Here is a 15,478-nt window from a genome sequence, read left to right on the forward strand (position 1 = left end):
TATAGTAGGAGCTAAAATGAAGGTTGATGATGGCATTCATCTCTCCGATCCCACACCCTCCAGGCAGCTTGTGTGATCATTGATGTATCTGAGTATTACTAGACCAGATATTTCTCATGCAGTTCATATTGCAAGTCAGTTCCAACATGCACCATCAGTTCACACTTCACATGAGTGTCATCTTGCGGATTGTGAGATCCATAAAGGGTACATTAAATAAGAGAGTATTTTTATCCTCCTCTTTTGAATTGAAATTAATTGCTTATACTGACTTTGACTGGGGAGGTGACCCAAATAACCGTCACTCCACCACTGGTTTTTGTGTATTTTTAAGAGACTCGTTGATCTCATGGAGGTGCAAGAAGCAACAAAAAGTGTCTTTATCATCTACTGAAGTTGAATATCGAGTCATGACAACTACTACCATAGAAATTGTATGGATTTATCAGTTATTAGAAGATATAGGAATCAATGTTGAAAGACCCACCAAGCTATGTTGTGATAACAAGAGTGCGATTTATATTGTCAAAAATCATATATTTCATGGGCAAACTAAACACATTGAGATGGATTGTCACTATGTTCGAGAAGCATATCTCAAAGGAGTCATAGATCTTCCGTATGTAACTTTAGAATATCAGTTGGCAGATTTCTTCACTAAAGCTCTGTGTTTTCCGCGATTCAACTTCCTTCTTGGCAAACTTTCGGTCATCATGCCCTAAGTTTAAGGGAAGGTGTTAAATTGTAATCCATTATCATTGCAATGCCCATATATATTTTATATATATAAAGAAAGATATATATACATATATATTTCATATATGTGTATATGTATCTATCTAATTATATATATCATCCATAGGGGTATTTTAGTCTTTTACCTTTTTCGCATATTCCCTTTGGAATGTGCATGTAATTTTCTTTTTTCTTTTTACTTTTTTCTTTTTTTCTTTTTCTTTTTTTATTCTTTTTTATTTGTCTTGGAAGGGACCCAATATGATCGTTGGGCCCCTCCAACGGTCACATTTGTGACCGTTGGAGGGGCTCCAACGATCACATTGGGGGCTCTCCAAGGTCCCATTTTTGTGTTATATATAGGGGTCTTCTCCCCTTTGTAAAGGTATTCTTTGGAGCTTATGCTCTCCAATTTCTTCAATACAAATTTCTTATATTTTTATGCGTGTGTGCATTTGTGAGATTTAGTGGGTTGTGCTTTTGTGCACAAGAGTTCTTATTGTGCATGTGTTTATCATCAAGAATATTAAGGTCTTGATCATAGTATCTTGTTGAATATACTTATAAAAAACTTAGGTCTTTTTACATTTTCAAACATTTCACAAAATGGTTAGAAATAAGTTTCAAAATGATATTTTCATTTTTCATACCGATTCAAGGGGAGAATTTTTGTCAAAATAATTTAAGGATTATCTCAATTTATATGACATCACACATCAAAGATCCTGTCCTCACACACCATAACAAAATGGCTTGGCCGAATGAAATCACAGACACATTATGCAAACTACTAGGACCTTATTAACCAAATACCAAAAGAATTTTGGGTTGAAGCAGCCTTAACTGCTACCTATCTCATTAACAGAATGTCATCTTCCTCTTTAAAAAATATAACTCCAATTGAAAAACTCGTTAAATTAACTCTTGATTACTCTAGATTAAGAGTTTTTTGATGTAAATGTTTTGTTTTCACTAATAAGAATGATAAACTCTCTCCCCGTGACATTACTTGTGCTTTCCTAGGTTATGCAAATAACCAAAAAGGTTATAGGTATTTTGATATTCAAGATAGAAAATTGTATGTATCAAGAAATGTATCTTCTTGAAAAAGGAAAATTTTTTTATTTTGAAAAAGCTAAGGAATTAACCGAGTATTCCTTTCGTATAGATTTGACTTCAAAGTATGATAGTTGTGACTATGAATATGACCTTGATGATGGTCAAGATGTCATAGATACAAAATATAATGTAATTAATGAAGAGCAAACCTATAGGGACATATAATGTAATTAATGAAGAGCAAACCTATAGGGACACTGATTGTTTCGTAAGGATTTCAATCTTCCATGTGCACTAGAAAAATATTCAGAAGTACAAACTAGAAGGTCATTTAAAGTCTCTAAACGTCCCGGTAAATTTGTGTCCTACGAATCTTTTTCTAACAACTATAAGGCATTCATTGCATTAATACACTCGTATATAGAACATTCATCCTATACTCAAGCTAAAGAACATACTAAATGGGTAGAAGTCATGATAATAGAATTAGAAGCTTTACAAAAGGCTAACACTTAGACTATTCAAGATATTCCACAAGGAAAGAAACATATAGGTTGTAGGTGGATTTATAAGATTAAAACCAAGAGTGATGGAACTCTTGAAAGATATAAAATTAGATTAGTTGTCAAGGAATATTCTTAAGAGTGTAACATAGATTACGAAGAAACTTTTGCTCCAGTTGTCAGGATGACCATAGTTAGGACCTTAATAGTCTTAACCTCTGTTAGAAAATGGCTTATATTTCAAATGGATGTCAAAAAGGTTTTTCTCAATAGAAACCTAATTGAAGAAGTTTATATGGAGACACCATCAGGTATAAGTATTCACAAAGATAAAAGTTATTCGTTTACAAAAAAACTCTTTATAAACTTAAACAGGCACCAAAAGTTTGGTATGATAGGTTTAGTCATGTCATGTTTGATATTGGATTCAGAACTTGCCTAACTTACACTACTTTATTTGTTAAGATTTCTTATGCAGGTATTTATTATTATTATTATTTATGTGAATGACATGATCATCACCGGAGGTGACAAACAGAGAGTTGAAAACATTAAAAAGTTTCTTAAAAATCATTTTGAAATGATTGATCTAGGCTTATTAATATATTAAGGTTGCTTATTCCTCAGATATTTATTATCCCAATCTAAATTTGCTTTTGATATTGTTTTCAGGTCCGTAATCACGTATGATAAGAGAGTTGATAGCTCTAAGGTTGTAACTCCAAAATGTCAATTGATAATTGAGAATCTCTTGAAGATCTCATTACTTAAAGATAGCTTATTGGAGCACTCTCCTACCTCTCAATTATTAGACCTGATATAGCACACGTTGTACACAGAGCTAGTCAATTTTAGCATGTTCCTACTTCTGTTCACATATGAGCAGTTTTGTGTACTATTAAATACATTAAGTCTTCTTCTTCATGAGACATCTTCATGTTTGCTTCATCTTCATTAGATTTAATTGCTTATACTAATGCTGACATGGGAGGTGATCCCAATAACAAGCACTCAATCACTAGTTTTTTGTATTTTCTTAGGTGAATCCTTGATTTCGTAGAGGTGCAAGAAGCAACATAAGGTTTTGCTTTCATCAACAGAAGCTGAATAACGAGTCATGGCCACCACAACGATGAAGGTAATCTTGCTCAGAAGATTGTTAGCTAATATGGGAGTTGAAGTGACAAAAGCATCAGTGACAACAAGAGTGCGATCTACATAGTCAGCAACTGAACATTTCATGAACGCACCAAACATTTCATGAACGCACCAAACCTATATAGCAGATATTTAATCTTTAGCAGCTTTAGGTCCAAACTTAAAGCCATAAATTGGCCACAAAAGGACCTCACTTTTATTGTTCCAAAATGGCCGCGTCTAGAAAGATACAATCCAAAATCAGTAATTGACATGAAACAGACAAATTCCTCCTCTATGTGCCTCTTTTACAGTCACTTACTCAATGCACCACAGGGCCAGTGGGTTGCTTAATGCGGCCATCAATTATCAATAAAGGAATGACATTGGTAATGCAATTGTTTTAAAGGATTATGCAAATAATGTTTTTCTAAGAATTTAATGAATGCGTGAATTAAGGTTCTGGGTATAACTAACTTGGGCAGCAAGTGTTGGCAGATTACATAAAGAAGTGGGCTGCACAATTTTCTCTTTTGAAATTTAGAGTGACGCTTTTCTAGTTTTCTTCATGATGCAGCGATCTTCGATAATAAAAAAGCACCATTTTTTCTCTCTCCTATTACTTCGTGTCAAGTTCAATTTCAGATTCATTGCCTTTCTGAATTCCGTCTATCTACACGCATTTTATATATTTTTTTCAAGGATACACCCAGTTTTTTGCAGACAAATGCACGGTTATGAAGACCATTGGTGATGCAAATAAAAAAATAAAAATAAAAATAAAAATAAAAACATCTTTTGATAACTAAACAATCACGGGTTCTGTTAAAAAACAAACTAAACAATCACGGGTTCTGTTAAAAAACAAACTAAACAATCACGGGTTCTGTTAAAAAATAAACTAAATCACGGGTTCTGTTAAAAAATAAACTAAACAATCACGGGAAAAAGGTCGGGAAGAGCAACAAATGCCTAACATGGAATAGAAGAACCGGTGAATATTGAACACCAACTCCAAGGCAAAAGGCCAAGTTTACAGCTCTGACTCTTACCGCAAGATGGTACATAAAATAGCAAGACATTCATACCATTGAAGCGATTTTTTTCACAGACATCTTGAAAAATTGATCCCATTAGTTCCCAAAGTTCCTTACTTTTCGGGATTTCAGAAAATATCAAGGGTAGGAAAACCCCAAGCGGATGTTCGATTGAACCCCCACCCACTAATCCAGACAAATGGGATAACTTGGCACGTAGAATTCTCCCATTCTCAGGATAATCGAGTGCGTCCAAAACACCACCTTGGGGTTCAAAATCGATAAACAACAACGGGATCTCACGGAACGAGAGAATACAAAATCGTAGAAAAGGAGAAGATCCCAATCCTAATAACACCCCACTGAGAAACAGAGGCGGATACAAATCAAAATCAAAATAGAGGGAGTGAGAGAGAGAGAGAGAGAGAGCGATGGGTATTGCCTCCAGGAGCATGGCGAGGCAGCATCGGACGCGGAAATGGTTGTCGGATGAGAATCTGGAGTCGAAGTCGGCGGCGATGTCGGCGAGGGGCCGCTCCTCGCCGGCCAGCAGGGAGAGAAGCGCCTTCGAGTCCTGAGCTCCTATCATCGATCGCCTGCCTTTACAAATCGAAAGACTCTTCGGGAACCTCGCTTCTGTTTCGTTCACTGAGGCAGACGACGAAGACGGCCTTCTCCCCTTTAAGGAGGACTTTGGCTCCAATTGACTAGACTAGGCTCAATGTCCGGCATGCCGCAGGAAGTTTTTTTTTTTCAAGCTTAAAAAATCAATGATTCAAAATTTTCGTCAATGTTCAAGCCTCATTATTAATTTTAAAAACATGATCCAAGTATCAATTTTTAGCAAAATGGTCATGCCAAACACATCCGTGGGATTAGGTTTGCTAAAAAAGTGCTAAAAATGCCAATTCATATAGAGTTTGGAGTTATGGTGAGTTAATTTTCGTCTTCAATTTGATGGTATGAATGTGACGAGCATGCTTGGTTTTAGAGGCACCGGCTCTTGAATCATCTTATTGAATGCATAAGCATGACCTTTTAAGGATTAAAAATAGACACAACTTTGAATTTTCTTAAATATTTAAGCATCCAAAATTCATGTTTTTTGTCAAAAAAAATGATCCAACGGTTGGTTCATAGCAAATGGACCATGTTGAACATATCTACGTAGTTCAGTTTGAAAAAAAGTAAAAAAAAAAAGCCTAGTTTATACTCTAGTAGCTATATATACATATATATATATATATAATTGGTTCTTCCTATAGTTCATACAGTGTGGACAGTCATGATTTTCTAAATTTCAAGTTTTTTCTTGAAAATTTGACCCCACATATGTGTTCAACATTATTTATTTGCTAGAAACAGGGTGTTGGATCGTATTTTTTCTGATGAAATTATGATTTATGAGCCTTGAAATGTATGACAATCTTAGGCCATTGATTCTTGATACCTTATAAAAACCTGCTCAAATGGCATACTCAGTTTATCCAAAAGCTGATTCATACTAAACAAACCATATAGATCACAACCCTAGGGTCAAAATAAGAAAAAAAAAACATAAAAATAAACAAATGAAAACTATCCACTTCAATAATCATTCTGGTGCTTAAGGCTTTTTTGTGCCTACCGAACTTGGGAAAGATTGTTTATATTTTTTCTAAAATCTGACCATACAAATATGGTCCTTGATTTTGAGGGAATTGACTTTTGGATCATTCGTTCAACACCAAGTTAGTTTTTTATAAGATTCAAAAATCAACGGTCTATAATTTTTAAAAATATTCAATGCTTAAAAAATATTTTTTTCTAAAAAATATGATCCAAATATGATTTTCTATCAAATGATTATGCAGAACACATGTGAAAAACAACCTAAAAACCCTTATCCAAGCTCGGTAGGCACCTACCCATATACATAGGTGTGTTGTTTTGCAAGGTAAAAACATGACCTATTAGATCATGAAGTCACGGTATTTTGTTGTCTGCCCATTTTTTAAGCTCTTTCTAGCTGTCAAAATCACATTATTCAAACTCTTTTTTTAACAAAACAAGCCAAACTGCCAATCTAGGTGGAAAGCATCTTTAGGGTCTAACCAAGAAAACTGAAAAAAACATGTAAAAAAGATGATTTATAGGGCATGTTTGATGCGCAGTTTCAAGTGGGATTCAGACGAAAATCCCGCTAGGAACAGCAAAATCAGACAAACGTTGAATGCGGCGGACGGCGTTCTGCACGTCCACCGCATCCATAATCGTATGTAATTTTCGATCCACCTCCCCCTACCTCCCCCTGTTAAAAAAGAACAGGAATGGAGGGGACGAAAATGAAAAAAATGCAAGGGCTCCTCCGGAGAGGCGGGTGGTGGCACCACCGCCTTCGGCGCCAAGAGGGGGCATCCCTTCAGCAGCACAACAGGTGGCTCCTCCTCCTCGTCTGTCGCTGGCCACGACGACTCCGCCGCCCCATCGATGCCCCTTGGCCCCTCCCTCTAGGTCCAGAGCTCCTTTGTAGGTTCGTCAATGCTTGTTTGTGTTTGATCGTACTCCTGCAACTGGTTTCTTCATCTTTGACATATTTTGAATTGGTTTTGGTCTTTTTTCTTCTAAATTAGTGATAATGGTGGTGTCTTGAAACACGTGGAAGGGATGATTCTTTTGTAATTCTGGTTGCTTAGTTGTGTGGATGCTTTGGTTATGCTCTGTGCTTGGTTGGTTCTTTGTTGGGGGGCTTTATTTTTCTGTTATTCACTTATTTTCACCAATTATTGTCGAGATTAGGTTGAGATCGTTCTTTGCTATTTTATTGTTAAATTTATGAGGATTAAATGTTGCACCACTTGATGCTTTTTTCACCTTTTCGGTTGGGGGTTGGTATTTGGTATTTGGATGGGCATCACTTTTGTTGGTTTGCCATTTCTTGTTGGGTTCTTCAATGTGGCCTTCTGTCATTTTGTTCCAATTGGCTAACTTTAAACTCACCCCCCCCCCCCCTTGTTATGTCTTTTTAATTTTCGCTTTTGATCTTTATTTTCATAGCTTAGATGATTCTTTTTGCATGGATTTTGTTTTCACAATTTATTGTGGATTGTCATTTAGTTCTTTTCATTCTTTACTTTTTTCTGATAAGAATTTATTAGTGATTTCAGAACATTCATTTTGTTCACCGCTTACTTTAAATAGTCTAAATCTTTTTTCACGCTAGGCTTTTTCAATCTCAAATTTCCATTCTGTTTGCATGTTCTCCTACTGAAAGATCTTGATGGTTTACTTTTTCATCATCTTATTCTTCCACCCTCTGTGCTTCATTGTTGAATCTGGCCTTTTGACAAGCAGAGCATCACATAAAGTTTTCATCTTGTTATGTAACTGATACAAAGTTTTTGGTCTCTTTGCTTGCAGAGAATTCTATCATCTTTTTCAGGTAAATTGTGTCATCTTTTCCAAAAATCATCAGTCACCAACCATCATGACCCACCTCTGAAAGTCATACTCTATGATTTTCGAGGGGGTTCAGAGGCATTTGAGCTATTGACAAGGTTTTGTTACCACAATGGGCAAATTCATATCATTCCTTCCAACCTTTGCCTTCTTCATTGTGCTTCTATTTTCATGGCGATGAAGGAAGAGATTTGTTCAAACAACTTAATAGAACATACATAATGATCACTTCAAGGGATTGTGTATTGGACTTGGTCAGAGAATTTGGTGGCCTTGAAGCAATGCCAAGAATTTATATTTGTAGCATCTTCATCAGGAATCCTGCAGAAAATCGTGAACTTTATGTTGTTGAAAATCACCTCAAATAGTGATTCAAGTCCTTCTAATTCTTCACCTGAGAGCTCAGTCCGTTTTTCTTGTGATACTAAAAGTAGCTAATTCTTAAAGAACAGTGCCCGAGCTTGGTGGTTTGAAGATTTATCTGTTTTGAGCTCCCAAGTTATTGAGAAGTTGATCATGGCCAATTATATAGACTTTATCCTTCATCTAATTAATGAAAATTATTCATTTCATAATCCTTTATTTTAAGCATGCACGTTTCATGATATCTCCAAGATCTGTTAATTCTCTTCTCTGAAACAATCTGGTATTTTTGGAAGACCATTGTGTTGTTGCACTTTGCTTTTTTTTCTTCTTTTTTCTTCTTTTTTCTTCTTTTCTTTTCTAGTGCTGAATTTTGCATCCCATGGTTATTGAGGATCAAAGTGTCTAGAAGATCCTGGATTTGTCTCTATATGGTGCCTAATTCACATAATTTACAGAAATACACATTTCCAGGATAATTTATCAATAGAGCAATTAAATCACACAAATAATATGATATCAAACCAACAAAACTGGCTCATGAGAACATTATCACTGGCAAATGTAGCTGGTACGTATTTGACCAATACATTTCCATATGAAATTATGAGCAGCTGCTTCTACAAACTGTTTTTCCTTTTCTTTTTTTGAATTGCATTTATATATGTATATATATCTCTCACAAATATCATACTTTTTGATATTTTATTTTTAAAGGGTTTTGATAAAAAAGGCATTTGAAATATTGTGATATCATCATGTGGTGTTTTCCTACAATTCTTTTGTCAAGATTTTCATGATGAATGCCACATATTCTAGGTTCTCTTGTGAAAAAACTTTGCCAATAAATACAACTATATATATATATATATATATATAGAGAGAGAGAGAGAGAGCTACAAAGAAAGTTGCTCAACCACACGATGTCAATGGCAGTGTAACCATAATTTCATACTTAGAAGACAAAATAGTAGCTTTTGCACTATCATGATATCAAGGGATCCTCTGAAAATGCATTGATGCCACTGGTAAAGAGCCTGCAAATAGGGTCTCCTCTGACACATCGATATGAAGGAGAGAATAGTAGATTGAGATCGGTTTGAAAGCAGCTTGCTTCAAAAGGGGGTTTCAACTCACGCTATTGTTATATGGTGAGTAATCACTCTTCCAATTTACAGAAGAGGATTGCTGGGAGTTTACCTTCCTTTTGGTAGCCATTTACCTCAGCAATAGATACGTCGTTTCACCTAGAGCTTATCTAGAATGAGGAGATCATTCTGGATAAGGCCCTGATCCAGGGCAGTTTCATTTGTTAAAGAGAGCGTGGGCCCTCCTCTCTCTTTAACGAGTGAATGTTCTCCATGAAACAAGACCACAATTACTAACATCTCCCACTTGGCCATGTGAAAAAAAAAACTTGATGTAGGATTTGGCCTCCCACTATTGGAGTATTTTTCTTGCATCAATATCCTGGAATGAGTTATATATATATTTGAATTTCTCATTCAGACATATGCCTATATTAGACATATCTTAATCCCATACAGAATACATATTTTGAAAATGTTTCCTCTGATTTACCCTTTATTAAAGGATCTACAATCATATCATATGTAGGTAAGTAGCGGACTTTGTTTTCATTTCTTTCAATCATATCATGAATGTAATGGTATTTTATTATTATATGTTTATTTTTTGAATTATCAGTTCCACTCTTCATAAGAGAGATGGCAACCCGATTATCACAATAAATCTAGACTGGCCTGTTGGTTATTTCTTGCTTCAAATCATTAGTGAAGTGGCTTATCCAAACGGCAAATATGGCAGTTGCATTGCATATAATATATTTAGCTTCCTGAGGATGCTGAGCTATGCAACCTTGTTTTTTACAAGACTAGAAAATTGCTCCTCCGCCCGAGAGGAAAACATATCCAGAGGTGGATTTACTATCATCTCTGCTGCATGCAAAGTCAGCATCAAAATATCCAGTTAATTGTAAAGAATCACCTTGAAAACATAATTTCAAGTTTATAGTCCCTTTTAAATATTGAAAATTTCTTTTTATTGCTTGCAAGTGTGGCTAACCAGGATTACTCTGGTAGCGACTAACGAGGCCAACCACAAAGTTGATATCCGACCTGGTGCAAAGCATAGCATACATCAAGCTTCCGACAACTTTAGCATAAGGGACATTTAGTCTTTTCTGTCCATCACCTGGACTATCATTTTTACTCAACTTAACACCATTTACCACAGGTATTCTAATTGACTTACAATCACTCATTTTAAATTTCTTGAGTATATCATTTAATTATCTTTCTTGACTCAAGCTTAAAAGTTTGGAGCTTTTATCTCGAGTGATTTTAATTCCAATAACATAGGATGCTTCTCCCATGTCTTTCATTTCAAAATGTGAATTTAACCATGACTTGGTTTGACAATCATATCATTGTCGTTTCTAGTTAGAAGAATGTCATCCACGTATAGTGAGAGAATAGCAAATTTACTCCCACTTTTTCAGACATAAACACAATGGTCAAACTTATTTGCCACAAATCCTAATGACGTAATAGCTTTATGAAACTTTAAGTACCACTGACATGGTGATTGATTGAGTCTGTATAGGGATTTTGTTAACCTATATACTTTATCTTCTTTGCCTTTTATTATATAACCTTCAAGTTGCTTCATAAAAATGGTTTTCTTAAGTTCACCATTAAGAAAAATGGTTTTAACATCCATTTGATGTAGATCTAGATCGTAGTGAGCTACTAACACAAGAATTATCCTTATCGAGGTGAATTTTGCAATCGACGAATATATGTCAACATAATCTAATATTTCTTTCTGAGAAAAAACTTAAGCAACTAATCTTGCTTTAAATTTGTCAATGCTGCCATCAGATTTGAATTTCTTTTTTCATACCCATTTACAACCAATGGTTTTCCTTTCTTTAGGTAAATCAGTCAATTCTCAGACCTGATTTTTCTTAATGGACTCAATTTTCTTGTCTATGACTTTTACCCAGTCTGTTGACTCACGTGAGTTTATTGCCTCACTATATGACAAGTTATCTTCCATGTCATCCACGTCTAAAGCATAACACAGTTCCTCCGATAGATAGACATAATAGTCATCTAAGTAAGACAGAGGAGCTTTAGACCGTTTGTGTACAACCTGAGATTGTTGAGAAGAAGAAGAAGGAGTGATTTCAGGAGGTCCGCCGTTACCTATAGGTTCATGTCATCAGAATCATATTGTAGATCAAGATGATCGTCTTCATTTATTTTTGGAATAACTTATTCCATGTTTTGATCTTTTAAGAAAATAACATCTCTAATTTCGATTAAACTTTTATCTGGGTGATAGAATCTATAGCCTTTAGATCTTTTGGGATATCTGATAAAAATACAACTTATAGATCTGGTAGTTTATCTCTTGATTGCTCTATAACTTTTATATGAGCTACAAAACCCCATCTACGGAGGTAACTTAGACTAGGTTTTCTTTCTTTTCATGACTCATAAGGTGTTGTAACAATAGCTTTACATAGAACTTTATTTAGAACATATGTTGTTGTATGTAAAGTTTCTCTCCAAGATACTTTGGGTAATGAAGCGTTAGATAACATACATCTAATCATATCAAGATGAGTTCTATTAAATTTTTCAGGCACACCATTTTATTGAGGTGTGCACAGAGTAGTAGTTTATGGTATGATCCCATTGACTTTGCAATATTCAGCAAATTCATTTGAGGTATATTCTCCTCCCCGATCAGACCCTAAAACTCTAATCTTTCTACCAAGTTGATTTTCAACTTCTTGACAATATTCTTTAAATTTATCTAATGCTTCAGATTTATAAGTTATAAGATAAATATAACTGTATCTAGAAAAAAAATTAATAAATGATATAAAATACTGCATTCCTTTATGGGTTGGAGTTTTGAAAGGACCACATATGTCTGTGTGTATAATCTCTAGTAATTTGGATGCTCTAATGACATTTTGTGGGAATGGTTTCCTTGTTATTTTTTCATAAATACAAGGTTCACATCTATGAAATGATGATTCATCAAAATCAGGTATTAATTATAATTCATCAAGTTTCTTTATCTTTTATAAGTTAATGTGACCAAGTCTTTGATGCCATACATTTACATCTACATTAAAGACAATATCAATATAAACAGAAGTTAAAGTAATTTTATTCATGTCTAAGTCACAAATTTTGAATAATCCCTGGTTCTGATCAGGGACCCACATCAAATAGGACTCAACCATGTTTTCCTATAGTGGTCTTCCTTGGTAAAAAAGGAACTTCAAAACCCTTGGCAACCAAGGCCAGGACAGACACTAAATTACGTCTCATGGATGGTATAAACAGAACATTGGACAATAAAATATTATTTTTAGAGGTTTCAATCTGATATGTCCCAACACCCATAACATCAGAGTAGGTGTTGTTACCCATGTACACTTGATGTTCACCAGTTTTATAGTCGATCATGTTCACCATCCCTTCCTTTGTCATAGCAATATGTCGTGTTGCCCCATATTCCAACCATCAACCGAAAAGAGCTTGGTCTGCATAAGAGCATTCCGATATCACGCAGATTATATCTCATCTCTCCTTTTGCTGGCTATTTCTATTATTCTCGCCAATGTTATTGTTTGATCGGCTCCTACAATCTCTCTTGAAGTGTCCAGGTTTTTCACACTTGAAGCACTTTACCTATGAGGCGACTAACTGCGGCTTGCAGAATATTGGATCATTTCTCTTATCAGATTTGCCATTTATTTTAAAGTATTTCTTCTTGAATTGTGGGCGTCTCAAAGAGTTATAGCCCCGAGAAGGTCCATCTTTAGCGAAGTGTAATTTGCTCTTTCGATCTTGTTGCATGTGTTGTTGCTCAATTTTCAATTGAGAAGAAAGTTCTTCCAAGGTTAGGTTTTTTGAATTCAACCTAAGAGTAGTTTGTACCATCTTTCAAGAGGATGGTAAACTATGCAGAATTGTAAATATTTGCATCCGGTTAGGAATTATATTCTCAACAATTGTAAGGTCCTTAGCCATAACTAGTATTTTGTTGACATGGTCAACAACATTGTCATTCTCATGCATACAACATGAATTGTATTGTTCCAAGAGAAGTTGAATGTGTATTTTTGAGGTTGTGTCATATTTCTTGTATATAACTTCAAACATAGACTTTGCGGTAGGGTAATCCTCAAACACCCTAATGAGATAATTATCCATATATGTTAACATGATGGTTCTTGCCAACATGTTGTCCCTTTTGTATTTGGTATATAAGGTTTTAACCTCGTCAGAAGCAATAAGACCAGGGTCACTCATCTCAGTAGTAAGGGCATTCTCGATGCCCTCCAGAGTTAGAACAAGAGGAATCCTCCTATATATTCCAAATGTGAAAATTTATGCCATTGAGTTTATCAGTTTTAGCTAATTTAGTAGCACAAACTCTACTTGTCATTTTTCTGTTGTTGATTATTTGAATGTTGTATAACATGATAAGTTTAAGTCCAACAATCAACAAGCAGAATAACAAGAGAATATCAGTCATAAATGCATAAAAGGACATATTCATAATCAAAAGAAAATTCATGATCAATAGCACTATTTCATGCAACAAAAAAATATATGGCAATCAAGCTCTTTGATTTTAATTAAAATTGAGTTAATTTGCACGCTTTGACCACTTTTCTATAATTTAAAAAAAAGTCAAATAACAGATTCTGTAAGAGAAATCTCCCAAAATAGGACTTAAAAGGAAACAAGGGGTTTTCTGTAAAAAATAAAAAAACTGACCCTGTTTCAGGATTTTTTTTAGACTGAGTCCTTTTCTAGAATTACCAGCAAAAAATAGGACTGCTGATGTAATTTAGTGCCACAAAAGTAATAATCAGAAAAGAGAATGATCCTACTGTAATTTATATCCGAGGAATATCAAAGGAAATTAAACTAAAAGCAGGGGCAGTAAGGTAAATCAACTACAACAGGACAGAACCATCTTTAAATTAAAGTGCAGGGTCAAACAAGTAATTCAGTTGATCAGGGACTTGACTAGACTTTTCAGAAAAGATCAGGGGCAAAAATGTCCCTTGACCTAAGAAAATGTATATAAATATGTCCTTTTTAAAAAACAGCAGAAGCTTTTGTTTTGTTTTTTGTTTTTCAGCTGACAAGTTCGTTGTCCGTCCGTTCGCCGGAGAGAAAAAAATCGGTGATGGCGTCGGAGCTACCCAGAGGTCGCCGGAGTAGCCTTGCCTACTATTATAGCGGTGGAAGATGCTGCGAGAAAAAAGGTGTCAAACGTTCTTTGTATTTCACCGGAAAACAGACAACAACCTTGGGCGGAGAGAAAACCTTTGGTCATACGCCAAAAAAGAAGAAAGAGGGGCAGATCAGTGTGTTTTATCCCTTTTGTGTGTGTGTTTTTTATGTTATGACAGTCAGCGATAAGACACCGATCTCCGTAAGCTCGTTCATCGAAAAAGAAAAAAAATGATGGTACCCAGGCATCGTAGCAGCCCAGAGGTCGTTGGAGAGGTGTCGCCGGTGTTGCAGCGGTGAGAAAGGAACTGAAGCGTGCGGTGGACTTTTTGAGCTCGAGCGGTTATCAGGTTGGGTCACCGCCAAAACAAAAAAATGGCAATGAAAAAAAAATGGTGACTCCTCTCCCTCTCCTTTTTTTTATGTTTTCCAGAGTTGCCAGATGACAGGGATGCCCAAATGTCGTCGGGTGACCTCGCTCGGCAGTGAACAAAAAAAATTCCTTAGAAAATTTTCAGATTTTCCTTTCTTGCAAAAGCCCCTTTATGCATTTTTTTATTATTTCTTTTAAGAACATGGGTCGCATGAATCCGGTGACCCACTGTATTTTGCTTTCCCTTTTTTTGTTTGATTTCTCAGTGGGTGAAATGTGGCAGTCGGTATCGAAAGTCGATCATGCAGTAATGATTAGTTGATCGCCTTGTTGGGGGTTGTCATCGAGAAAAAAAAGACAGACCTTTCGGTCTGCTAGATTGATCATCGACAACAACAGGAGGTGTTGGCGAAAAAAAAGGTAATATATATATTTGAGATTTAACGGAGGCAGTCGCAGGCTTGGGATAGGGTCTGTGTTCTTCTTCCCCCTTTTCTTGATTTATGTTTATTGAAACTATATGCTGAATGTGCGATA

The 15,478-nt window shown here is 35.4% G+C and overlaps 1 protein-coding gene across 2 annotated transcripts in view; it reads right to left on the minus strand.

The window, feature by feature from the left end:
• The window catches only part of LOC149838131 (uncharacterized), a 55,486-nt gene extending 50,365 nt beyond the window's left edge, over positions 1-5,121 (minus strand). For both annotated transcript variants that reach the window (XM_090007598.1, XM_090007596.1), the window contains exon 1: positions 4,914-5,121. In XM_090007598.1, the coding sequence (XP_089863724.1) occupies positions 4,914-5,060 (147 nt within the window). In that variant the 5' untranslated portion in view covers positions 5,061-5,121. The remainder of the gene's footprint in view (positions 1-4,913) is intronic.
• Between the last annotated feature and the right edge of the window lie 10,357 nt (positions 5,122-15,478).

The sequence above is a fragment of the Nuphar pumila genome, chromosome 5 (assembly GCF_984573655.1).
Source record: "Nuphar pumila chromosome 5, dmNupPumi1.hap1.1, whole genome shotgun sequence".
NCBI classification, from domain to species: Eukaryota; Viridiplantae; Streptophyta; class Magnoliopsida; order Nymphaeales; family Nymphaeaceae; genus Nuphar; species Nuphar pumila.